This window comes from Glycine max, chromosome 3 (genome assembly GCF_000004515.6).
Source record: "Glycine max cultivar Williams 82 chromosome 3, Glycine_max_v4.0, whole genome shotgun sequence".
In the NCBI taxonomy this organism is placed as follows: domain Eukaryota; kingdom Viridiplantae; phylum Streptophyta; class Magnoliopsida; order Fabales; family Fabaceae; genus Glycine; species Glycine max.
In genome coordinates this window covers 35,219,874-35,247,057 of record NC_016090.4, presented here as the reverse complement: position 1 = coordinate 35,247,057, position 27,184 = coordinate 35,219,874, and the positions used below count along the sequence as shown (strand labels likewise).

General features: G+C 33.3%; 4 protein-coding genes across 8 annotated transcripts; 1 reads left to right on the top strand and 3 right to left on the bottom strand.

Moving 5' to 3' along the window:
* The first annotated feature begins 326 nt into the window (after nt 1–326).
* Nucleotides 327–8,739, top strand: LOC100777938 (ubiquitin-associated domain-containing protein). Of its 2 annotated transcripts, none has more exons than NM_001255805.3 (8): nt 327–449; nt 596–696; nt 1,236–1,376; nt 1,699–1,765; nt 5,477–5,628; nt 5,717–5,818; nt 7,696–7,821; nt 8,256–8,739. In NM_001255805.3, the coding sequence occupies exons 1-8, from the start codon at nt 425–427 to the stop codon at nt 8,421–8,423; spliced, it is 882 nt and encodes a 293-aa protein (NP_001242734.2). In that variant the 5' UTR covers nt 327–424; the 3' UTR covers nt 8,424–8,739. The 2 variants fall into 2 exon arrangements, with proteins under 2 accessions (NP_001242734.2, XP_040869721.1); XM_041013787.1 differs by having other exon boundaries at nt 350–489; nt 8,256–8,714.
* A 1,616-nt stretch (nt 8,740–10,355) lies between these two features.
* LOC100777410 (protein ARV 2) lies at nt 10,356–14,739 on the bottom strand. 4 transcript variants are annotated; one of them, XM_006576713.4, is made up of 10 exons: nt 14,584–14,739; nt 13,649–13,838; nt 13,493–13,540; nt 13,313–13,402; nt 12,617–12,662; nt 12,408–12,490; nt 12,218–12,312; nt 11,571–11,637; nt 11,363–11,438; nt 10,356–10,762 (listed from the first exon to the last, which is right to left on the bottom strand). In XM_006576713.4, the coding sequence occupies exons 2-10, from the start codon at nt 13,733–13,735 to the stop codon at nt 10,602–10,604; spliced, it is 753 nt and encodes a 250-aa protein (XP_006576776.1). In that variant the 5' UTR covers nt 13,736–13,838; nt 14,584–14,739; the 3' UTR covers nt 10,356–10,601. The 4 variants fall into 4 exon arrangements, with proteins under 4 accessions (XP_006576776.1, XP_003521125.1, XP_040869948.1 ...); XM_003521077.4 differs by having other exon boundaries at nt 13,649–13,811; nt 14,584–14,736; XM_041014014.1 differs by having other exon boundaries at nt 13,649–13,808; nt 14,584–14,718.
* A 1,399-nt stretch (nt 14,740–16,138) lies between these two features.
* LOC102668317 (uncharacterized) lies at nt 16,139–19,502 on the bottom strand. The gene is made up of 4 exons (XM_041013943.1): nt 19,392–19,502; nt 17,216–17,512; nt 16,470–17,033; nt 16,139–16,288 (listed from the first exon to the last, which is right to left on the bottom strand). The coding sequence occupies exons 1-4, from the start codon at nt 19,500–19,502 to the stop codon at nt 16,139–16,141; spliced, it is 1,122 nt and encodes a 373-aa protein (XP_040869877.1).
* Nucleotides 19,503–21,136: 1,634 nt separating this feature from the next.
* LOC100776877 (dual specificity protein phosphatase 12) lies at nt 21,137–25,732 on the bottom strand. The gene is made up of 6 exons (XM_003521076.5): nt 25,138–25,732; nt 24,990–25,042; nt 23,673–23,737; nt 23,501–23,579; nt 22,186–22,491; nt 21,137–21,723 (listed from the first exon to the last, which is right to left on the bottom strand). The coding sequence occupies exons 1-6, from the start codon at nt 25,542–25,544 to the stop codon at nt 21,569–21,571; spliced, it is 1,065 nt and encodes a 354-aa protein (XP_003521124.1). The 5' UTR covers nt 25,545–25,732; the 3' UTR covers nt 21,137–21,568.
* Between the last annotated feature and the right edge of the window lie 1,452 nt (nt 25,733–27,184).

The following is a 27,184-nucleotide window of genomic DNA, read 5'->3' as shown; positions in this document are numbered from 1 at the left end:
GAAAGATAAATTATTACCATTTGTGTCAATGGGTTGTTAATTTAACTAGGATTATAAGAATAGATATTTAAAAAATAAATAAAAATTCATTTTAAAGATTTACAAATTTCAAAATATAAAATGAGTTGTGTTTACTTGATAATTGATACCACTTAAAAAAAAAGTAAGCCGCCTACCAGAGAGGCTATTAGACAGAAGAGAAAGATTCCAAAGAAGTCATTCATTCACTTTTATTTTCTTTTCCATTAATTATTATTCAAATTTAATTAATTAAATGATTAAATTAATTTGATTGAATATATACCAAACTGTGGGAAAACTCAAACAAGAAGCAAACAGCGACGAGAAGGCAAAAAAAAAAAAAGAAAGAAAACCCAGCAAAAACTCTGAAGAAAAGTTCGTTGCTTTCTGCTTCACTGCGAAGATGAACGGTGGTCCATCTGGTTTCAGTGCGTTAATTCTTTTTCCCGAGCCAAATAATCATCTGGGGTGTTCATTTTTCACATCCGTTTGTCTTTTTCGTGTCTAAGTTTTCTCCTTTTTGATTCCAATTTATGATGTTCCAATGCTTCGTTATGTGTGTCTTTGTTCGCAGCAAATGCTCCCGTCACAAGGGCCTTCATCATCGCTTCGGCGCTTTTCACAATCTTCTTTGGGATCCAAGGCCGTTTCGGCACTCTGGGGTTGTCGTATCAGGTGCCGCCCCTTTTTCCTTTTCTTTTTAATTTTTCGTTCTTTTTTATTTTTATGTAAGAAATGGTGATTAGGCACATTGTGTTTGTTTTAAGAATGTGTAACTGGGTTTTCATGTGCGTTTAGGACTTAAGGAGTGAATTGGGTTGGTCATTTGTTTTGGAGATTTTGATTTTGATCCTAAATTAGTTTGAATCCCTTTTTTTAGGTAATGATTTGGATTTATTTAAAATTGCCTGGCATGATATGTCAAATTTGTTATGATAAGGGTATTTAGGACTTAGGAGTGATCCATGTGGTAAAATCTACATTGTTTTAAAATTGAGCTTCAGATTCATTTCCTTATTTCTCTTGGAATTGTAGTTAAGGATAATGCCATTAATGAACAAATCTGGAGTGAATATTACTTGTTCATTATATGCCTTTCTAGAGTATTTAAACACTAGAAACACTGGAACTGTGTTATTTATGGTGCAGACGTGAACTTATTGTGCATTAGCTATGTAGTCTAACACTCTAACCCATTATTTTCTCTGTGGCAGGATATTTTTGGAAAGATTCGCCTTTGGAAGTTGATCATGTCCATATTTTCCTTCTCGTCAACACCAGAGTTGATGTTTGGACTGTATCTTCTATATTACTTCAGGGTCTTTGAGCGACAGATAGGTTCCAATAAATACTCAGTAAGTAATTTGTATTTTGTAAGTTTATATTCAGGAGTTTATGTGCCATCTTTAGATATATTTTTGGAACCAAGTTCTGGCTAATAAAAAAAAAAAGGTATATGATTAGTTAGATTGATTTGCAACATTTTCCCCTGTTCAAAATAACCACCTATCCATCATCATGTGCCTTGATGCATTATGTTCATTTTTGAAATACCATATCTACCTCCATCATTGGTTCTCCATACCTTACGAATGCACGTGCACACAGTAGAGGGGGAAGGATGCTTTTCTGTACCTTGTATGCGGTTTCAAATATCTGTGTGTGCTCTTTATGCAGGTCTTTATCGTGTTCTCCATATTAACTTCACTACTGCTTGAGGTCCTTGCTGTAGCACTTTTAAAAGGTATTATTCTCAATATTGGTCTTCATATGCCTTTCTTTTAATCTTTTAACTTTAATTAATCTCCATATATGTTTTTTCTTTCAATACATTTTGCTTAATTTTTTGGTTGTGCATGTCATGCCCGTTCATGTGGTGAATTTTCCTTGACTGTTTTTTGTCTCATGTTTTGACCCTTTTTATGGCATTTGGTGACCTTTTTCTAATACCGATTTAGTGAGGAACACGTATAGCAGGATATATGGTTCACAGTTTATGAGGCACCTCCCTTCATATGAGATTTTATTGCCAATATAACTTTGTGCTTTCTTAGTATGAACCTCTTTGGTGCCTTCCTTTCTCAGTACCAATAACAAAATGTCTCAGTGCTATTTAGGCAATGCCAAGAAAACGGCTTGACAGTGCACATTTTGGAGTACATAAAGTGATTTCTTTTGAGTTTGACCATAAAGAAGTTAGAGTTTTGCATTTGAAGTTTTGTTTAAAAATTTAATTCTTCAAGTTATTATAATATTCAAAACAATTCAATTTCTTTTGATTTAAAGGATCAAGGATTGTTGTTTTGTGTCAATAGCTTGTATCATTAGGTGAATGAATTTCAGGACATTTGGCATTATGCTATCGGATTTGTTCGATTAGTTATTCCTTGAATCTAATACTAATATATGAAATTATTTTGGTATTAATTCGGTAAATTATTTGACTACCAAAACTGTGCCTTAATCATGTTACTATTTTACTTCAAAATGCCTACCATCAACTTGTTAACATTTTCCGTTTTAATGAGTTAATAGGTTTGGAGTTTACTGTTGACACTACTGTTTTTCTTTCTGTAAACAATATCTTAAACATGTTAACTATGCTTTAGTTCTGTAAGTTCATGTTTTTTAATTTTGTTTGTGAATGGTCCTATATCTTAACTAGTCCAATGACATGAATTCATTTACATCAATACAAGAATGAGTTACATTAGGAGGGTAGTTTCTCTAATCTCTAGTCATTCCATTAAATCTAATTCTGGCTAAAAAGATGGTTTATGACTTTATGCCAGTTCAGATGACGAGATGTTCTGACAGAATGTCAAAACTCTCTGTAAAAGCTAAAGTTTGATTTTAATTACAAAATTTTGAGGAGTGTCAGTTGGTGCTTTTGTAATGGGGTACTTGTGTTTATGTTCATGAAGTTATGATTTTGTTTTCCTTTAACTTCTCATCAGGAAAAATAAGGTAAGTAGCATTTTACTGAAAAAGGGTAGTTATATGAGATTGCTCTGAGAGTATGGCTGCTTATTCCTGGAACACAAGGCAGATCAGTTTTTTAGCATCTGATTTTAACAGCATCACATGAGTTATTCATTTGTGTATACTACTTTGAGTGGGAATTGAAAGCATCTAATGTGTATTGGTGTCGTGAAGCTAGTGATTATGGCTCTTCCTTAATGAATTGTTTGTTTCTGGGAAGACAAGGGTAAGCTAGTGACTAGTGGTTTCTATGAGCCAAACAATTGCTAGAACTCAACAAGTTGGCTTTGCTTATCATAAGTGGAGACAGAATAAAGCGTCCATAATAAAGGCACTTTTCATTTGATACTACTTCCACTGCAGTGTCTGAGTAGATACTCTTTGACATTCTCTCGAACCATAGAAATGAATTGAATTATTTTATTTCTCTAATGACTCAAGAGATTTCACTATTGTGTCCAAGTAGATACTCTTTGAATTGTTTATCACCTTTTCATTTGCTAAATGAGGCAAACTGGCTTATCCATACTCTTTCAAAAGATGGGTTGTGTTTTTCCAAAAAGAGTATGTAATTTGAGTCCTAATTTCCTGTAACCAATATCATTTCATCATCAATGTCAAATTAAAGACTAAGCATAATTCACGTGTAATTTTCACTGAGTCTTTAAGCCTGTTAAAATTCTGTGGGGGTAAAGGATGTTAGAAGGCATTTTCAAACCTTATTTTTTAATAAAAGAGAATTTTATTATGAAGATAGAAAAGAGAGGCAGAAAAGCAAGAGGATAAAAAATCCTTGAGAACTAAACCAAGAATAGTAGGAAAAAAGACTAAAAAACCAGTAGTGAGAAACATGCAACACATCACCAATCAGTTAAACATGGGAAAGCAGCCCGTTTGATCAACAATCTGGATTTTTTTTTTTCTTGCTTCAATTCTTTTTGGAATTGATGCCCAGCTCATTGTGCAGTTGATTGATGCTTTATACACTCTTCAAGCCCAAAGGGTGTTCACATGATGGAGTGTTTTAGAAATGAAACAATTCTAAGGCATGTTCCTAACTAACATACCACATTGTTATTTATCATAGGAACTGGTTGGCTCTAATATCAGAAGTATCATGACAATTGACAATCCTGTAAATACCAAATTATCTTTATTTGAAAAGTCATCCTTTGGAAGGCTTGAAAGGTTACTTCTATAGGGTTACCTCAACCGTCCAAGCATAAAATCTTGACTCCTCAGACTCTACTCTCAATCTTCATACTGTGAACTGGCTTTGTATTGAAATCAACACCCAACCCATGATTATGATATCTTCCGTCAAGAAGTTTGAAAACTAGGAAAACATATTACTTGTTTATTGTAGATGATTTGCCTTATGGCAACAGCATACTTTTAAGTAGCGGTGCAAATGAGTCAAGCCAATCTGAGCACATGAAGCCCAAACTTGGCTTCAAAACAATAGATGCTTAAGATTGACTCTTTTATTTAAAGGAGTCAAATATAAAGCTTGGGTGTTATTAATGTGAAGCTTGAGCTCGACTTTTTTTAACTCATTTATAACGTAATTATCATTTTTCACTCTATCAAATTTAAAGTATTTTCTAAGTTTATTAATTTAGTATTTAATAGACATTTCATGCTAGAATATGAAATAAAAATTTAAATGAAGAGTTAAAGAATCTTTAAACATGGAGGTTAGGAAATGATATTGTTTTAGATAAAATTACAATTTACTAAGTACATTATTTTTCTCATCTAAAATTAATACTACCTATAGTCCTTTAAATAAGAAACAAATGAGAGCATTTTTTGGTCCTAATTATAAGAAATGTAAGCCACTTTCAAACGCATCAATTGCTATTTTTCTTTTATACCATTAATTTATTGTGATGTCTATTAATGAGACATCCGTTCATTTTCCACAAAAGTGGATGTATTCATTGAGCTATTAATAATATAATTCATACTCATTGGTTGAAGAAATTATCCCTTGAATTATGAGAAGTGTCATTAAATGTAACCATCATTTAAACCATTTAATTCTATGGGTATTTCTGGAATAAATATTAAATTTATGACATTATTAATTAAATTTACTAATTTAACTACTTCTATTGATCTTGATGAATTAAGTACTTGTTTCTTATATAAAAGACCAGGATCATTATGCAAACACATAAACTCACAATCTATTCATGGGCTTTTAGTGGCAAACTTATAAAGTTTGAGCTTGACTTATTTATATAATTTAGTCTATAGTCAAGCTTGAACTTGTTAGTTTTGTAAATAAACAAGTTTGATTGAGTATTCAACAAGTTAAGCTTGAATAACTCAAATAATTTTTCTCATTTACACTCTTACTTGTAGGAATGCTGAATGATATTGAATGTCCTGCCTTCTTTTTTTATAGTGGCAAATGAAATGTACATATTATTTTAGAATTTGATAGATTTATGTCCACTATTTGCAGATCCTACAGCAAACCTAGTCACTCCTGGACCATATGGCCTTATATTTGCTTCATTTGTACCCTTTTTCTTTGACATTCCAGTTTCAACACGGTTTCGTGTGTTTAGCTTCCTCTTCTCAGACAAGTCATTCATATATCTAGCTGGTCTTCAGGTATTGTTGAACTGAATTATGGGTGCTTATATCATTTACGCATTTCTAGAATCATTCAGTGTCTGAAAACTAATTTAAATTATTGTAGCTTCTTTTGTCATCATGGAAAAGGTCTATCTTACCGGGGATGTGTGGCATCCTTGCTGGTTCCTTGTACCGTTTGAATGTCTTTTACATTCGCAAAGCAAAGGTAAATTTAAGTCTTAAATTTGAGTTTTTTTTTTTAATTTTAGATTTTAGCAATTATGTATCAGTGCAGGTGGCCAGTAATATGTTTAGCTTTTATTGTGGATGCAAGCTTTCTCTTAAGGAAAATATGTATATAAATATATTGTGTCAGGTTTAATTGATATTGTTAACCAAAATCAATCTTATAATAACATTTTATCAGATGAGTCTTTCAATAGTTATACCGTTGGATTGGAAGGTTCTCTCCCACATCTTCATATTAATTGAAGATTGCTTTGTATTCCATTCATCCATTGATATTTGATGTGTCTTACAATTAACAAACATTATAATTTTTAAGAAAAAGTTTTTACCAACTTTTTAATCCCACAAATTTAAATTAAAAAAATGTGGTGAGTCTAATGCCCTGACCAACGTATCAATTTCTTATAATGAATTAGATTGATTTAAGTGGCCTTCTATATGGAGTTATATCTATATATTCATACCATGGCAGTAAGTATTTCTCGAATCACGATACAATACCTGTGATTTGATGTGATTCGGAGGACCAGCGATGCGAATCGGACTGCATATCGTTCTTGTAGCTGAACCATTACCTGAATTGTGTGAATTGCATGAGAATTATGACTTCTGTTTGAATTGCATGATTCTGGAACAAGTTAGGTCGCGTTGCAGAGTCCGCTATAATGGTAATTGCAGCCGCACCTTATACGCCATGGGTTTGTGTCACATCATGAGTGTTGCATCGTCGATCAGGCACAGCACAGCTACAAAAAACTTTGACGTGTTGCAGAAGAAGGCGGTGTTTAGGGTTCAGCATTCAGGAAGAAAGGGAGGGAAAGAAAACCGTGTCAGGTGTGGGTATTGGGTATTGGCCTTGCTGGTTGCCTTCAAAATTTACATGGCTTGTAGATGCCAGGATAGTTAAGTTGTGGTCACGTGAGTTTTTAAAACTCCTGCTGCAGTCCTTCTCTGTTAAATCTAAATAGTTAATTGGGCTGGCAATTATAAACTAAAAAGCCCAACAGATAGTCTTGGCCCTTGAGTTATGTTAATAATATATATATAAATATTATTGATCATGAATCTTACGAATCACGATATGCGATTTGATTCGGAAGCTTTCCAATACATGATTTGTATCCTGATTCAATTACCTTGATTCATACATAATATACTAGTGGCTGTTTATGTTTCTAAAATTTGGCATACAATGTTGATATTATAAATACAATTTGTGCTTAAATTAAGCACCTTCTATATACACGCGCGCGCACGTATGTCCAAACAGAGATTAAGTTCCTTATGAGTGGCATTAGTTTACTGTCTTTATTAAGAACCATGGGACAGTTTTAAGGATAGAACAGCGGAACTTTTCATTTTTGCAATGCATTCCATGGGTTGGGCATTGTATAGGACTTAGAGATTAGATGCTGCCTGCCCTTTTATCTGGAAACCAAAATGCTAGCTGGTGATCTTGTTCTTGTTTGAGGTTGATGGTGATAAAAAATTTAGATTTTGTCTAATTATCAATATGACTCCACAATGTGCTTCCTGCATTCAGTGCCATTGTTTAGGTATATAGATATCTATCTAGTCTCTACTCTCTACATGCAAGTCTGCTATATGATATATATCCATATTTATCTTGTTACAGTCCATTATATTGCTATCATTCATCTAATATTATTTAGTGTAACTTCCATGAAAAACTATTTTTAATGTTTAGACTATCTAGTTTTTCCACTTTTTCCCACTTTTTCTCATTTTCCCGTAATTTGAATGTATTAATTTCAAACACTATGCATTATATTGTTATACCTCAAGTGATTACTGGGAAGTTATTTGTTTTGCTTATGTGATCCTACACTGCAGTTCCCAGAGATGATCTCATCATTATTTTCAAGAATTTCGTTGCCATCTATGGGGAGTCCACGTGCACCATCATCAGCAAGGAATGTTGTCAGGAATTTACCTTCCTATCCAACTCACCAAATGGAGGCAAGTTTTACTTTGTGCTTGTAATTCTTTTATGGTTTGATTTGCATATCTTAGGCAGCTATGCATTTATGATTTTGATGACCCTATCAGCTTTCTATGCAGCCGCAATATTTGAAGCTGGGTGTGTATGTATTAATCTCACAAATGAAGCCAATTCCCTTTTAAACACAAACATTAATATTCATATGCATATTAGCTTGTGTAGCAATAAAAATAAAATAAAATATGCACATTAGCTTGCAGCTCCTGTCAAATCATTTGCCACTGTTGAAAATATAATTGAATCAAAGCAAGTTGGTTTTAAAGATTTAGCTGAAAAGTTTGTCATGCAATTTAATGTAGTGATTTATTACATTCAATATGTCAACATTCCTTGAAGCAATATGTAGAGGATTCTGTACCTTCTGACAATTAATACAATCTGTTGACTTCAGAGAAACTACCCTGCTCCAATGCAAGCTGCAGTAGAGCCAACGGAGGACTCGATCACTACCCTTGTCTCTATGGGCTTTGACAGGAATTCTGCCAGACAAGCCCTAGTGCAGGCCAGAAATGATGTCAATGTGGCCACCAACATCCTACTGGAGGCACAGTCGCACTAATTCCATAAATGTAGCGCATAAATGAGAGCCGGATTGTTCTGAATTGATAGATGGAATCCTAATCAATGAAGGATTAGAAATTCACTAATCATGATGTGAGGATGTTTGTGAACTTCAGGCATTCCTATATAGTATCATCCTCAAGGACTCCTGCTTTCTGAGGATCATTTTTCCCACCTTAACTTGAATCTTTAGATAAAATATCTTGAGTACTGGCATTGATAGACAAATGAGTTAGGATCCTGTACAAAATACTTGCAACATATGGAAAATTATGCACATTTTTATGAAGTGTGAATCAGATATTTGTAGTTGCAGGTTCTTCTGTGCCACCCACAAACTAAATTAAAAATCATATTGCAAATTGTTGAGGTTAATTTTGTGTCCCAGAAAATTGGGTGAAAAATTGTTTGAAGTATTATATGTAATCCTTCTGGTAACAACTAGGAGTTTATAAGCCGATGTCGAATTGGAAATGTAATTCACTGTTTCACACTGAGATGAGATTGACCGCAAACATTTAATGCCCAAAATGTGCTCTGTTGTGATTGTCGTGCGGTAAATTACATCAATACGTTTTGTGAATTATACAAACATCTTTTTAACTATTAAAGTAACCTTTCTTGTAGGAAAAGATAGTGTAATATATGAGTGTCAATGTAATGTTTTCAGACATTAAGGGGCATTGGTATAACATATGAGATGTTAGTGTAATGTTTTTAAACATAAAAAAATTAGTGTAGAAATAGAAAAATGAATAATATTATGTGGAATTTGAAAAAAGTTAAAAAAGAGTGTAATTTGCTGATATAATTAAAATAATGTTCTTTAAGTTAGGAAAAAGTGATATCTCAGTCCAATTATACTTGGAAAATTTGGATGCTTTATTTGCAGTTTACTAAAATTACTAGTGATGTTTCATCCTTAATAAACCTTCCTTTTAATCCTTAAAATTACAAGTGTTTGATCATTTTAGTTATTAACTATATAATTTTCACTTTAATTCTTAGCTTTATGTAATGCCATTTAGTTTTTTTCATTTTTTTTTCAAAATGATATTGGAAAATCAAATAAATATTTAAATGAATGCTTTTTTATATATATTTTAAGATTAAAGTGATAATTTAAAAAAAAAATGTTTTGAAGTGACACGTACAATCTCGGGAACCAAAACAAATATGTATTTTATTTTTCTTAAATATGTTTAGTCCCTCAAATTAAAATATGTATTCTTTAATCTTTAAAATTTGTGAAATACTTTTTTTAGTTCCTTTTATATTAAAAAATTACTATAAATTGTGCATCAAATCTGCCAAAAATCAGTTGGGAGAGGCTAAGAAAATATTGTGAATTTGAGAGACTAAAAAAAATATATCTCCAAATTTAAAGGACCAAAAATAAATTTAATCTTTTTTTTTCTTGTGTAAAGCTAGGAGAGGTTGGTTCAATCAAAACTAAGAAGGGACTAAAATTGGGTTAGTTTTATTTCCTGGAAAAGACAATGAAAAAAATTACAATTAATCGTTATTATATTCAAAGATTTGCCAGATCAAAATAGTTTTTTTAAGGAAAAACAATTCTTAAAATAGTAATAGACAAAAAAGTAATCCTCATTTATATTACACGAAGAGAAACATTCACATCAAAACAAGACTTATTTAATGTAAATTTAATTTTGGAAAACTTATTTGATATAAATATCTTTAAAACAAATTATGATAATTGTGATAACAATAATTGAGATGAATAACATAACATTGAAGGAGATACTTCATTAAAATAAATCATGTAATATTAAATAAAATAGTATATGAAATTTTTTATTATTTTTTTTATATTGAAAAGTTTACATGAGTTAAATTTCGAAATCTCACTAATCTCCCTATACGCTCAAATAGTTATTGCAAATAATATTCGAAAAAATGCTGCAAGTTAATAGGAACAACTTGTTTATCAGATACTTCTAAATGTTTTCCGATGGGTACATAATGGCAAAAAAGGTGTCAAGAAATGAATTAAGCAGCATCGCAGCAGGTTCCACGAGCACGCTAGAAGAGTTCAAGCATCAAATTAAATTAAAGAAATTTAAAAAATGTCAATGAGCATATATACAGTTCAGAAACACTTGCCACGAAATTCTGCTTCTAAATTCTAATACATTAGCATGAGAATGCTAAACTAAATCATGGTGGCTTTAGAGAATGTGAATGGCATTTGACTCCAGCCTTGCATTAATTGCCCCAACAATATGAGCTCCAGTATTCGAGTGACAATAAATTTTATAGCATATGCACTGAAGCAGGTCCAAACACATCGACGCATAGTTGACTCAGTCATCACTATTTGACAAAAAAAATGTTCATCAGTGCTCAGCAAGAAGCATTATATGATCAATCATGCTGTATTTAAAATACAAGCAGCAACCCTAGAGCCAATTTTCCAAAATGATCACACATGCAGCTAAGCAAATGCAGTTTTGATCATGTGGACACACAACTACATTAATACAACCACATGCAAATTGACTGAATAATAGTTGGATTTGCATTCTAAATGATATAAACAAAACCCATGATCAGTGAAACACTCAAATAATACTTCCATTTTATCGTTATTCCATTCACCGACTTAATTCTTGTACGAGACACATTAATTTCATTACTAGTTTACTACCACTGGCTATTCAAACTAAGACATAAATACACTCACTACCATATGTGTGAAAGAACCTAAGCAGAAAAATGGCTTATTAAAAGTTTGAGATGGAATATACAAAATTGAAGGATCAAGGATACCATAGATGTTGCTGAATTTTCTATGAATCCAATAACTGCTAACGCCAAATCATGATGAGGAATCAAACAGTTGTCCAATGCTTGCACAATTTAAATGAGTATAATAAAATATTTCTCCAAGGATTTGGCAACATGATTACTAACCTTTCAATGCCGCAGCATTAGATGATAAACAAAATAATTCAATGATGAAGATCACAGAAGATGGAAAGTCCCAGACCTAAGTAAGGACACATACTTTAAAGTTAAAGATATGTATTGCATTTAACATCATAGACATTAGACAGGCACGGGAAGTCATCAACAATAAAACTAAAAGAACCAACTTAGATTTCTTCATTGCAAATATTACCATCATGGCAATAAGAAAAATCTTGAAGTAACTTGAAATCATGAGTGTAAGCAAAAGGTCAATGCACCTGCATAGATGAATAATTTAAGCTTAAGTGATCATGATGGTCCAGAAACACCAAACTGATATATATATATATATATATATATATATATATATATAAAAACCTAAAAAATGCTTCCATAAAATTAAAATGAGAAAAAATCGTCCCATACTCTATCACGCATCATCTTTTCTCATCCCATTAATTACAAAGCTTAAAAGACAGAACATTATAGCATATCATTAGGCCTATCAACCTGTGTGGCTGTGCTAGTCGTTACAAGTCAGTTTTACAGCAGTCCTGAGCTAGGCAGTTAGTTCAGTTGAAGCCACTTGCAGTGGCTATATAAGCTACACTTGCAGTTACTTCTAAATCTCTCTCAGAACCCATGTATAGAAACACACAAACCCAAAAAAGAATCTTTAATTCAAAATTGTGATAGATTCATGAAATTCCTAATGGCCCATTTTGGTACTAAAGCTTTCTTCCAATTGCTAAAATAACAAACAGATTGTTACTTTTTTCGGGTTAGTTAAATGGGAAGTGTGTTAACTAATCGTCCTTTCTTCATTATAAGCATGACAACTAAATAAAAAATTTATACCTGGAGATGGTGATCGATACATGGAAAAACATCTTAACCATAAAGAAGAAAGTTAAAAGAAACATCAAATTCCCAATTATAACATCCATCAGCACCTGCCAATGAAAACCATAAAACATTCATCATAATTGGCAAAAATCCAGACTAATTATTTTGAGAAAAAGGGTGATTTTAATATAGATATCTGAACCTTCCAGCATATTGATACTAATGAAGAGACGCTATTAGAGGAACCCAATTTTCCCTTGCTGCTTTCCAAGATCAAACATCTGTCTTCAACAAATGATAAAGTCCTCATATGCAATATATAGTTTAGTAAAAGTAAACCAAAAGCTGGAATTTTAGACTTTATGCACCTAAAGCATTAAAAAAGGATAACATCTACAAAAGAATGCATACAAGATTCAAAAAGAAGAAAAATGACAGCCAATTTCCAGAGTAGTCCCTGCAAAGTTATGAAAAAGTATCTCCTTGTTAGTGCTGGAAAAGGTAAAAATGAATGAGTATAGAGTACAGGTAAAAAATTGAAGATAAATTGAATCTCATTCTCATTATTCTGAGTATTACACATGCCATATGTTAAAACAAATTTTATCAGCATCTGTTATTAAAATCATTATTCTGTTAGAAAAGGCACTCTCACATAGATTCATGCATATTATTCAAGTAAATTCTAACCTGATTATAAAACCAAAACAAATACCTCACGTGCATTGATAGGGCCAAAATGCAAGTAGCAACTTTAGTATATAATTTGTTTATTAAATATCCAAAATCTATTGAAGAGATATTTTTCATATAAAGTTTAAGAATCCCCAAAAGTAACAATGTAAATCCAGTTGGAGATTCTAATTATCCAGTTCAAAACTGATAATGCTTCATGTTTGTTATTATCAGACAATAAAAATACAACTGCTCATTATCATCAAATAAAACACTAATGTCAGCGATAATGCTAACTGAAAGTCATAATTGCAATACTCAGAATTGTAAAACAATTTAGTGTTCATTAATGATACATAAAAACAACATTCACAATGATATAATTATACAGGATGGTAGTGCAGGAGGAATAATGGAGGAGCTCAACCATACATGAAACTTCATTGTTTCTTGATTGATGACATTGTGGAGGAGATGTCTATAGGCCTTGGGCTTGTGAAGTATCAAATCTATTACAAGTATCTGCAACAGGGAAGGGGAAACAGGGTAATCTCAAAACAAAACTAAGAGGTTTCAACTTATAAACCAGTGGCATAAGGGAGTACTAGGCACCATGATTTCACATTCTATGTATTCGTCTGCAACAGCCTTGCAATTCTCCTATAACACAAAGAGGTCTCAAAATCAGTTCATTAACTGGGAAATTCAAAACAAAATAGAATGAACGATCATGGATTTCATTTTTTTTATGTAAAAAAGAATACCTACACATTTCATCAAGCGAATGTTGCCAGGAGAATACTGCACGTAAAGTGTTTTGACAGGACACCAACACTGAATGCATCTGTAACCCATTGGTGATGAATTTATAATTCAGATTCGATCAAAATAGCACCTTCATAACAGCCAGCATCCAGAAAACACCCATCTTCTACAAACAGAGACAAAGGCACCTCAACTGTGAAACCCAACATGAAAATTGAAATAGAAAATGTATTAAAATTTAAAATTATAGGATGATGCATTTTTCTCTCAAGGAAGGTTAATCAAGTCGCAAATTAACTCTTAAAACAGCCAAACAAAAATGACTGCACAAGATCAAGTACACCAATAAAATTGAAAAGTCTACACCATGATAAGAAAGACATACTACATGCATCATCACAGTTTACTCAGCCCCTAAGTAAAGAAACAAACTCTGGTTCCTTATCTAAGAATAACCCAACAAAAGGGAAATTAGTCAAAAAAACGGAGACTTAATCATTATGTCCAATTGTCCAAATCACAACCACTAAACAGAAAAACAACCTAATTCCCCCTTTGTTCACACAACAAACACGAGCTTTTATTGAAACACAAAACCTCCAGCAGTAACAGTGATGATCAAACACACATAGCAATTCCAAATTCCATGCATAGTGTAGGGTGAAGTAAAGATCTCAAGCGAATTTCGTGTGATTAACCACACATAATTTCGTCATGTCGGAATATTAATTAACAATAGGTTAGAATCCGAATAAGACCAACACATGCAACTCCATGTTTCTGTTTCAAAGACGAATTGAATAAAAAAAAACTAAATTGAAAAGAAATTGCAAGCATATTGTATGATCTAGAAATGAAGGTGATATTATTGAAGTCCAGTACCTACAACATTACAAACACTGAAAGAAAATTAATGAATCAGCAGAGTGCAAGCTTACCTCAAATAAACACAATCATATGAGAAGCAATGCATTCAAATTGTGTCATATATGGAGAAGCGGAAGAAAAAACCCAACTTCTGACTTCTGAACTGCTAATCCTTTAAGAACTTGCTTGCCCAAGGTTTGGGCTTTGTTTTTGTTTGAATTTTTTATTTGAAGGTTAAATTAAGAGTATTGCTAAGTGCACCCAACATTGTTTTCCTCTTATATATTAATAAGAATCCTTTTAAAGATATTATTTAAGGTTATTTTATACATATTAATAAGAATCAATAAATACATAAAAAATAATAATAAATTTATAAAATTAATATTATCATCATTAATTTATTTTTTATTTTTATAATTAATCATATCATTAATATTATAAAGAATATAAAAAAAATAATTAGTATTATATTAAAAATTAAAATACTAACTACTTTATAATACATTTTTTTACATGATCATTAGTATAAGTGAGAAAATAGTAATTATAAGAGAATTTAAAAATATTAGTACGTTATATAAAATAAGGATCTTAGATAACGAATGATGTTCATTTTTTGTTTAATTTTGTTTTTACACCCTTTTCAACTTCTTTATTTCAATTATATTTCAAATTATTTTTTATTAATTGGTAAACTAAGTTAACTAGACCATTTATAATAATTTACATATACTATAACTAAGTTAACTAGACCATTTTAATAACACGCGTGTATATAGACACAAATGAAATACACAATCAATGGAAATAAATAAAACTAACATTACTAATGAAAATAAATAAAACCAACAATACTCATGAATTGAGTTCATGTACAATATCTGTATATACATGGAATATCAATATAAAATATATACATAAACTACGCCTGATCCGTGCGTCGCCTGCATCTAGACCTAACATATACTAGATGGTCCTGTGTCACACTCCTGGCCAACCTGAGACATTCTTCGATCACCTTATGTGTCAATGAGCCAGGCGTGACCACCCCTAGACTCAGATGACGCTCCAACCTGTTACATACAAAACAAACTGATTACACAAATTATTATGCAAATATTGAGGTAAATGACGTAAATTATTAGTATTACATACCACTGCATGTCTAGGCTCCTCCGCAGATGTCGACGATGCTCCTGGCTCCGGCACGTGAGGGATATCCGTCTGCGGGGCCTGAGGGACGACTCGGGGCTGCGGGGCATAACCATGAGGCAGAGGATCTAATGCATGGCCTGGTGTCATGAAAGGATGGGAGATGCGGAAGAACCAGTCCATGTAGTCACTGGAACACTGGCCTGGCACAACGCACACCTCACCTGCTGGAACGATATGATCCTCGTAGTGCATCCACCTATCGTGTATATCATCATACGAGACCCATGAATCGACAGGAGGAGCAAGAATGGTCTGCATGTAGCCAAACTGCCGCACGACCCTCTCCGGTCGGTAATAAACAGCAACAGGCCCCCAGCGCAAGAGACCGGAATAGCATGATCTGACATGGAAGTCCCGAACCTCCCGGTGCTCCCCATAAGGGATCCAACAGACATCCGAAATCCGGAGTCAGTCCAGGCGCTCCCTGTATGCTGGCATACGAATGCTCTTCACGGTCTTCTTGGTCGCAATCCACCTACACGCACGCGGAGAATCCTCGTCGTACTCTTGATCAGCAGTGGAGTCCGCGATTGACGGAAATTGCTCATAAATCCAGCACTACAGATGTAGCATCAAAATTATAAACATTAATAATGAAAGTGTAACAAAATTTAAAGTTGAATATTGTTGAGGCTGAACGAATGAAAAACATATTTGTTACCTGTAGCAATGTGATGTAACTGCCAAGCTGTCAGCTGTGGCTCATAGATGCATCGTTCAGCTGGTCGTACATATGCACCAAAGCAGCCACTCCCCAGGCGTACCTCTCTGTCATACTGAGGTCACGAAGGGCCTCCAAGTAGACAACATGGACATTGGTTGCACTCTTGTTAGCAAACAAAGTGCAACCCAGAAGATGAAGAAGATATGCGCGAGCTGCAGCTGTCCAATGACCTTCCTGGCATCGGCGCTCATATATATCACGTACCCATTGCAGGCGTACGTACGGTCCACGACATTGGGCTGTCTCAGCCCTAGCAGACTCTGCAGAGACCATCAATAAGTCCACCAGCATTTGAACCGCATCGTCCACGTGCAAGGGCTCAAAAGCGTGTAAGTCGCCAATCACGGGAAGATGAAGAAGCGAGGAAACGTCGTTCAGCGTGATGGTGAGCTCTCCCACCGGGAGATGGAAACTAGACGTCTCCCGGTGCCACCGCTCGACAAACGCGGACAAAAGTCCCCAATCGCCGGTGTCTACCGAACACGCGATCAGAGGACTTAGTCCTGTACCAGCAACAAGTCCCTTAATGGCAGGGACAGGCCTGCCTAAACTGTGGACCTTCCTCCCATGAGATGATAGCTTCAATTCAGGACGCTCATGAATTGAAGTATAAAGGAACGCAAAATTCGTTAAAATCATCATTTAAAGGAAAATTAATTTCAATCATAAAGTATAATTTACAAGTAACTAAAAATAAATAGTATAAATAACTCTCCCGTCCATATGCTGTAAGCAATGTGATCCGCATACTGGATCAACACGGATGGGTTGCTCGGACCACCCGGAAATCCCTCATCCTCATCCTCAGCAGCCTCTGCACCTGTGTCCGCAGGAATGTCTGCCACAATTTCCTCTACAACAGCTGGTGCCTCCATCGGGTCATCCTGAACATTTGTTTCATTGTGTGCCGCAGTCACAGCGACTCGCTGCCTCCGTGCGGATGCAGTAGGCTGTTGACGCTGTGGAACATCATCGGAATCATCATGATCTCCTCTGCCCACACCTCTGCCAGTGACCTGACCTAAGGCACGACCTAATCCTCTGGTCCTTACCATGATCTGCAAATGAGTACCACAAAATCCATCACTCATTTCATTTTCTCAAATTTCATGCGTCTAACGCATATAGGCATTATGTTTTTTCAGGCACTACTTGGTAGAAAAAGGATATTCGAACTTTGAAATTAAGATATATGCATTGCTTATAAGTGACACTGATTTGGGACAGCAAAGCACCATCACCCAATGCTTGTTCAAGCATTTGGTTGACTCAATTCAATTACTCTAATGGCCACTTGTTGTTTTATCATATGTTTTACTTATTAGAGAGAAATTTGCTGAGCTTTATGAATCTGAGAAACAATGGTCAACAGCATCTCAAATGCTTAGTGGTATTGACCTTGATTCAGGAAGGTGTTGTTTTGTGGTCAACAACATCTCAAATGTGTGTGGATAAACAAACTAAGCATAAACAATGGTCAACAGCATCTCAAATGCTTAGAGAGAAACTTGCTGAGCTTTATGAATATGAGAAACAATGGTCAACAGCATCTCAAATGCTTAGTGGTATTGACCTTGATTCAGGAAGGTGTTGTTTTGTGGTCAACAACATCTTAAATGTGTGTGGATAAACAAACTAAGCATAAACAATGGTCAACAACATCTCAAATGCTTAGTGGTCAACAACATCTCAAATGCTTAGTGGTCAACAACATCTCAAATGTGTGTGGATAAACAAACTAAGCATAAACAATGGTCAACAGCATCTCAAATGCTTAGTGGTCAACAACATCTCGAATACTTAATGCTAAGATAGTGTTTGATGTGTGTGGATAAACGAAATAGAATCAAAATATACCATTTCTCAACACAATATTGTGTTTTGTTCTATTTTTATAATTCACCAAAGCTAGAATAGAACCCATTGGTTATGTTCCATTTTGTAACTTCTGTTCTAATATGTTTACCAAATGCTACCTAAGAGTCTAACACTTACCAAAAATATATGATTGGATTCCTAGGAATCAGCATTTAGGACTGTGGAAGGTGTTGGTGGGGGTGGCATCTTTGTGCCCGTGCTTACTCTAGTTGTGATTTTTATCTTTGTAATAATGAGACTAGTTTTACTAGCAATATTTGGTTTGGAATATTTGGATAATTTCATACAAGCACTAGGTATCTCTTGGAATTTTTTAAATGAAGTAATTCATGCTAATCATTCAATGCTAATAAGCTGATGGATGATGCGCTGTTTTTGCATTAGCTGTGGGGCATTAATTTAGGAGGGCTCACAAGCCAAAGGGTATTGTTGATGTATTCTTTTTTGTAGGGTGGATCACATCAGTCCGAAAGTAGCATCACATGTGGATCCACTAGGATTTTTATAACACCTTGTAATTATAGTACCTCTGGTACTCTTTTATTAATATATATCCTATTTTGCTGATAAAAAAATGCTAATCAATATATACTATTTGGATAATTCCCTAAAAGAGGATATATCTATATATATAGAAAAGTTTATCTAAATAGACCCATAAATGTAACCACTGATGTGTGTTTTATTCTATTCATCATATACTTTATATAACAAGCCTAACTAATATGTATGTCTACGAAAAAGGGATATTAGGTGCTAACTGGGACAAGATTTTTTCTAATGTGTCCAAGAAACAACCAAAAAAAGCTAATTAAAGGGGGAGCATTGTCAGTAATTACAATGTTCAAGTTCAACAATATTGAAACAACCAAAAACAAAATAAGGCAAGCAAACCTAATTAAAGGGGGAGCATTGATTTGCAGGCAATGATTGTACTGTCTAAATTAAAATACCCTAATTTCAAAAAAAGCTCACAATGTATCAAATATTTGGCATTTTTTCAATTAAAATGAAACTGTGACTTTTACGGATCAAGTGATCCGTAAACAGCCCAGCAACTTTCCGATAGCGGTTTTCGCCATCGTCGGCAACAATGGTGGAAAAAGCAAAACGCGAAGAAGAAACGAACCTCGAAGAAGAAGCAAAAACGCGAAGAAGAAGCAGACCCATAGTCCTAATCACGACAACAATGCGAAGAAGAAACGCAAAGAACAATGAAGAAGCAGAAACGCGAAGAACAATGAAGAAGATGGAATCGCGGCGCAGAAGAAGAAGACTGAAGAAGCAAACAAATGAAGAAGCAGCAGACTCCGAGGAAGAAGAAGCTGAATCGTGGCACGGGAGAGAGAGAGGCGAGAGAGTTGTTTTTTTAAAAAAAAAAATACTCAAGGGCTTAAAGGACTTTTCCCAATAATTACTGGGTGCACCTAGTAGGGTCAAATATTAATTAAGATAAAAGATATAGAATATCTATATATATAGATATAATTTATTAATAATTATAACTTTCTTTTTTCTTAAAAAATAAAAAAAAGTAAATAAAAAGATTTCCAATTAGCTGTTTTTGTATTAATTGTTATTTTATTTATTTTATTGATTAGTGTACCTGTTGTATTTGCTTCTCCTGAAGGTTGGTCGAATAACAAAAATGTTGTATTTTCCGGTACATCATTATGAATTGGATTAGTGTTTCTTAAATTAATCATTTGATCTCTTTTATTTGAAATTGAAACTATAGGCAGAAAGTAATCTAACCTTATTTGAAATACATCTCTTTTTTTTAATGGCTTCTCTGCTTTTTTTTATTATATATAATTACTGTCAAATTAAAATATTAATAATAGAATAACTACAAAAATAAATATCAAACTTCTTACTTGAATTTTAGTGGTATCCTTACGTGAATTAGTTAATTATATTGTCATAGTTTTATATTAGATTTTTTTATATGTTTTCGATATAATCTTATAAATTGTGCCACGATCACATGATTCACAAATTTAAAATTCCCTTATGTTAAGTATAAACTCACAATATTAGCATTGTTTAATCACACGTTAGTGATGTGATTTTTCACATTAGCATAGATCATGATTGCATTTTCACATTAACGCGTGTATTTCTCTCTTTTAACCTCTTTTTCATGTCAAGGGCACTGCTTTTTGTAGCATCTGCTGGATCCACATCTAGGGGTAACAAACATGTTATCAAACATATTGTAATAAAAATCATTTATTGTAATTTGCGTGTCCTTAGGTGCAAAAACTACTATAATCGGTATAATTTATTCTAGCAATGCATTTTTTAAAAGCAACACACTTATTGTTTGGATGAATTTTATAAAATTGATTTTGAATGAAACTGGACTAATATTTAGTTTTAAAGTGAAGTAATTTATGTTTTGATGTTTTTAATTTAACACAAACTACCTGAAATTGTTTCAATTTTTTTATGGAAAAAATTGTTTCAACTTAACCAATATTGAATCTAGAATTAACTCCTAATATTAACTACAAAAATTGTTCCAGCTTTTAGTAGATTGGTGCAATAAAAGAAATTCTGTGGGACCACGCCAGCACATTTTGCAAGAGACCTGATAATGTCTGATAACCGTGACCTCACTTAGAGTAGTTATCAAATTCTGATCCAATTGCCAAGTGGGAAATGACCAAAAAAAGAAAAAAGGGAAGGAACATAGGAATGAGAGGCAAGAAATATATCTGCATTCAGGTCATGTGGATGTATTCATCCATTAGATTTATATTCTTGTGTCTGTTTCAACTAGTAGCCAATTTCTTCACATCTAAGAAAAAAATTTGTATATTGAGAATAATAGAAGAAGGTACAATGGAGAACACTCATTTTCTTTTGACGAAACAAATATTATGGTTGCTTACGGTAGAATCATCGAGGGAACAAGCCCTAATATTGGAATCCTAACTCATGCTTCACCATTTACTAGAAAGCAGTAATAATCTACAATCACAGCTCCAAAAAGTCATTCTGGAAGAAGCACAAAAAGTGTAAAACTATAATAATCCTCCCTTCCATATAACTGCATTAGTTCAGCCTGGAAAACTTGAGCATGTCAAAAGAGCAAGACTCCATTCCTTCCTTCCACAACTTCATTGTTGGCAGTGGACCAGCTTGGAGAATTTGAGCAGAATATAAGTCCAAAAACAATGACAAAGAATTTGGCAGTGGCATCCCTTAGGCATAAAATGGCGCAACAATGATTACATGGGACTCACATCTATCCAGCTTTTGTGGAGTTGAAAAGCTGGAGTTATCCAGCTTCCGCAGCTGCATTGTATGCCTGACCAATTGAAGTATCCCAAACGGGCATCACAATGAGCACAGGACAGCTTTCCCTCCATTGCACCTTCCTCAACTGAGTTACAAGAGATATCAGTTAAAAACTGTCACTTCTATGCATATTTATTTGTATAGTAACTGTATACCACAGTATATCACCAAACAACCTTACATGCATGTGTGTGTGTGTAACCATTCTACTCAAATGTACTCCCTACATTCTAGCTCGTTTAATAGAAGTATTTTAGTCGAAGAGGATCATTTTGTCATAATAATTGATGCAATTGATTTTTTGTATATAAAATGTGTGCATTACTTTAAACAACAGACAATCTGAAATGTAGGGAGCAGTCAAGAAAAAACAATTCAGTAAATGTTCCAAAAGAGGCAAGAAAAAAGTGGTAACACATTTCAAAATATCATAGAAGACCATTCTTGATCTCTTGTACAAAATTATGGGAACATTCTGCACAAAAAGTGCAGCATGAATTCACAGCTCGTTGGAAAATTAGAGACATTGTAGTTGAATGTTTCTTACCAGCTTTCATCCACCGTAGAGGCTCAATAAATACAGATGAACACTCAAATTCATCAGATTTGTTGAAAGGGTTGCCACCTCTCCGTTTGTGGAACTCAAAGGCTCTCTCACCCTCACCAGGAACATGGTCTATGACATGTTCTTGCAATGCAACAAGTCGTCGGCACTTCTTACAGCGATATGTAGGACTATGATTATTTTCAACTTTAGTAGTTTCTTCTGCCTCTGAAGAAATTTCAACAGGCATGCCAGGATCTGCACCAAGTTTGGAACTGTCTATCCTCAACCCTGAGAAATGATTTTCATCTGAAAAAAGAGACATGTGTTTCCTCAGATGCCATAAATTATCTCATTTTCAATGCTCATAATAAACAAAAAGATTGACACAAGCACAAAATAAGCATAATACCAGAACAGCAGCTAGCAGGAAAAAGTTAAGTTGAAAATGGGATACAACTACCTAGGTAAAAAAAATACAAAGAGATAAAGAAAGAATGAGAATAAGCACTTAATTTTCTTGGTCAAAGTTGTTTCTGTATAGAATTTGGGAGAGGGGAAGCAACTCTTAACATCTAACCCATGATTCCTATTTTCAAAAAATTTATAATGGGCATGGTCCGCAGAATGCATGGTGCCTCTTGATTTATTTATAAAAAGAGAGAACATGGTAAAGTGATCGATGGGTACTAAATTAATTACATATGGTGGTGAGAAATGATAACCAAAACTTTTCACCTCTTCAAAGTGATTAATAATTTAATACTGCCAAATAGTAACCAACTGATATTGGCTAACAAAACTAACAAAATAGCATTTGCCGATCAAAAAGAAAAAAGAATGGAAATTGCTTTACAGACAAAAGTCTAAGTTGGAAAAATAACATAAAGCCACTAAGCCACCCGTGGCCCGAGAAAACGAAATGATTGGTTAAATATTGCCTCTGGTAGCAATCACTCACAACACAAGTATGCCATGTAAATAAACAAGATATTTGACCTTGTCTTCAATATTCCACATAAGCTCCAAAAAGAGACATAAAGTTAACGTAGCAAAATAAAGATAACAATGTGAGTTGTACTTGTATCATTCCAGTGGCAGTGATGACATGCGACAAAGAAGTAAGAGGGGTATCATACACCCCAAAATAATAGAGGGTGTAGCTTAGACCCACCTTTTTTTTGTTTTCACATTGGTAGTGTTATAACAAAACATTACTATCTCTCTATTATGTGCCATAGCACCATTAAACTAAGAAGAATGATAAGATGTACCACAAGTCCTCTACGATATATAAGCCAGTGGGATGAAGCCATACATAGTATTTTTAGACGAAAGCGCTTGTATATAGGGCTGGAGTGATCAACCTTGAAACCCATCCCCTCAAACATTTTCAACTAGGATTGGAGAGAAAAAAAAAAGTCATAATTCTGATTGGTAATTAAAAAAGATATCTGCACCACTATAAAAAGAGACCCTTCACAACACACCTGCTCAAGAAAACCATCATTGGGACAAACAAATTCACAGCTCTGCCTCAACGATTCAAGGGCATCTGCAGTACAGGAAAATACATACGAAAAACGGAAACATATAAGTTCCACACGCAGATAATTCAATTTACTTCACTTCTAAAAGTAAAACAAAAGCTACTCAGTCCATTTTGAAAAAATATACACATATCAACATTTAGCAACGGCACTGAACTAATGATGATGATGATGTAAATACGCTAAGCACTATTGAGACAATCTGGTAGTACAATCTCAGTTTGCTGAAGTAAAACCACCGTAGTAGTACTTAAAATAGCTTATACAGAAATTTTTCAAGAAATTTTTTCAACTTATTCTAATAAGGTTTAATTACTCATTTGGTTCTTATATCTATACAATTTTGAAGTTTTAGCCCTACACTTATACTTGTATTAGTCCCTACAAATATACACTTTTTAATCCATTTTAGTCCCGTCCAAAATTGTAGGTACTAAAAACGATTAAAAAGGGCATGTGTAGGGACTAAATCGAGTTCAAAAGTATGTGTAAGGGCTAAAAGAAGCTGTTTCTAGACATAAGAACTAAAAATAAACATTGTGCACCTAAAGGGTTCAAATGACTTTTAATTAACTACACAGGTATAGGGATGAAATGACATATGCTTGCTGAAGTTGATAAGTTAACTGAAAAACTAAAAACTTATACGCTTGCTGATATGGTCAAACTAGCTTATATGCTAGTCAAAGAAACTTATAAGCTCCAATATTGCCTTACTAAACATGCTCGAAAAAAAAATTGCTTGGAAAAGATATCAATTGCGAAGATTCCAAGAAAAAATTATTACTTTTTATGATTACACCAAGGAGTACTCCGGATTAGGAATATAATAATTGGATTTCGAAATCAAATATCACCTCATCTATAAAAATGGAAATATTTTTAAAAAACTTATTTTTCAAAAATATGTCAGAAGGTACACAAAATAAATAAGAAATGAGGAAAAAAAATCAAACTGTTTTAAAAAAAAAATTTAAAAAGAAGAAGAAAGAACAAATCCACTTTACAAAAGCCGTTCGGTTAACCGACCCGCTGTTATAGAGTGTATTGAAAATGAATCTGTTTGGATTTTTAAGAAAATCAATTTTTGCACAACCCTAGCTCAAAGCTTATCACAATAAGCCTTTTTTTCAAGTTTATTTAACTCAGGTTCAAGGTAAAGCTTATAAACAAGTTTTTTTATGGAACAAGTGTTTATCCAAATGCAGTCTCAGAACACTCTAAAAACAGTAACGGTTTCATTTTCAGTATTCACACCTTCTACAGATAGACGTTCGGTTCTCATCAAATACGCCGTAATAATCGCCGCGCTGCAACAAACACACGCAAAACCCTCAACACTCGGAAGAAAAAAACAACAATAGCAACAAAATATTAAAATATCAAACGCAATTTCAAATAGAACCTTCTGGAAACTCCGGCGAAACAGTGAACGAGAACGGAACCTTCCTTCCGACCGCGATCAATGAAATCGATGCAGACTTCCAAGTAATCGAGCAAGTCATCTTTCTCGGTGTCTCTGAGAGGCACGGCCATGCGCACGAGCTTGAGGTCGCGGCCGGCGTACTCGAGCGAGTAGAGGAGCTTCTCCGGCGGGAGAGCCGATTTGGCGGCGGCGTCCGCCACGTGGACTTTGGTGATCTCCATGGCGGGGATGGAGAGAGTGGTTTTCCATTCGGAGAAGAAGGAGATAGAGGCGGAGCTGAGGACGGAGAGGATGTGCGTCACGCTCTGAGCGGCGCCGTTTTCGAGAATCTCCGCCGCGTCGCCGATGTTCCCGATCGAGAGGTTCTCTCGGACCGTGTAAGGCATCACAGGGAAGTTGAAAATGAAATTCAAATTTAAACTCGATTCGGTTTGGAAATTGGACTGTGTAAGTCTCTGATGAGAAACGAAAGAGAGTCACAAATTAGGGAACCGAAGAAAGACGAGAAAGGTTTCACTATATAAATAGTGACGGCGTGTCGGGACCCGCGTGCGTGTCCCTATTAATTTACGGGTTATTTTAGTCAATTACTGCGTAGCCGTATCAACAATTTTTTGTCAATTTTCGCGTGATAAAGTAATCAATTTTATGAGAAAAATTAATTAAAATCAATTATATTTAAGTTATTATGAAAAAATAATATAAATTATTAAAAAATTTAATGTGAGTAGCTAAAGTTATTTTTTAAAAAGATTAATTGAAATAATTATTTTTTTAGGAATTTATAAGTTTCTTTGACTAGAGGTATAAGAATTTATTTTTCATAAGATATTTTCAAGTAGACTATATTTAAGCTTTATTTATTAAAAAAATTTGGTACATCAAATTATTTTTAATAAAATATTTGAAATAGGTTATGAAAATAAGTTAATTGAAATAACTTATGAAAAATAGCTTAAATTATAAACTACTAGTTTTCTTCTTAATTTTGTTTTTATTTTATTTTAACCTTTTATTTAATTTAAAAATTCTCTTTTTTTATGGAAAAAAAAACTCTTATATCTAATTTTACATTCTTACATGCACCACACACATCATAATTAATTAGTCAATTTTCATTTCCTTAAAGTTAGAAAAAATTTCAATCATATCAACTTTATAAATTTTTGCCTAAATTATTTTTATAATTTTTTAATTATATAATCTAATTTAATTCCTTACATGATTTTTATTTTATTAATTCAATTCATAAAAACAAAAATATATCTTATTTTTTAAGATAATATGTTATTAAAATAAAATTTAAATATTAAAATATTAAATATATATTTTTATATCATTTAACATTTATTAGTCAATTTATAAGTTAATCTTATTAAATATTTTCAATTAAATCAACTAATTTATGTATTAGTATTATTAGGCATACCTTAAGATGTAATGTGAAGGGAAGTCTGTGGTAGGATTTTGTGCTTATTGTAATTTGGTCATTCTGCACTTTGGTTTCTCTCATGTACTTCTTGTACCTGTGTTGAATCCTATTAATTTTTGTTTGTTAAAAAATATTATAAATTATTTATAACTATTAATAAAAAAAATATTTCTTTTGATGTACATATTTTATTAAATAATTTTACTTTTAAACCACTTCTTAAATTTTAAATTTTTCTTCAAACTTACATTAACTTCCGTTATTTTTATATTATTAGTTTTTATATTTTATTAGTTGTATTTAACTTCTATTTTTTTTAGACACGGATTCTCCTAATATGGATAATGGAAATACAAATTTAGTCTTATTATCAGAATAATTTTTTATTTCAATTCAAAAATAACATCAAAACTAGTTAAAATATTACACCTTAGTTTTATCCTTCAATTTATTGTGTTTGAAAATTATACTCATCCATAAATATCTAGTCGTATTGAAAAATCTCATATAGTGGGGAAGGGAGGATTGGTAATAGCGCAATCTTCTGTGTACCTTGGTGTGTGGGCCTGTTATCTCCGCTCTGTACTAATAATA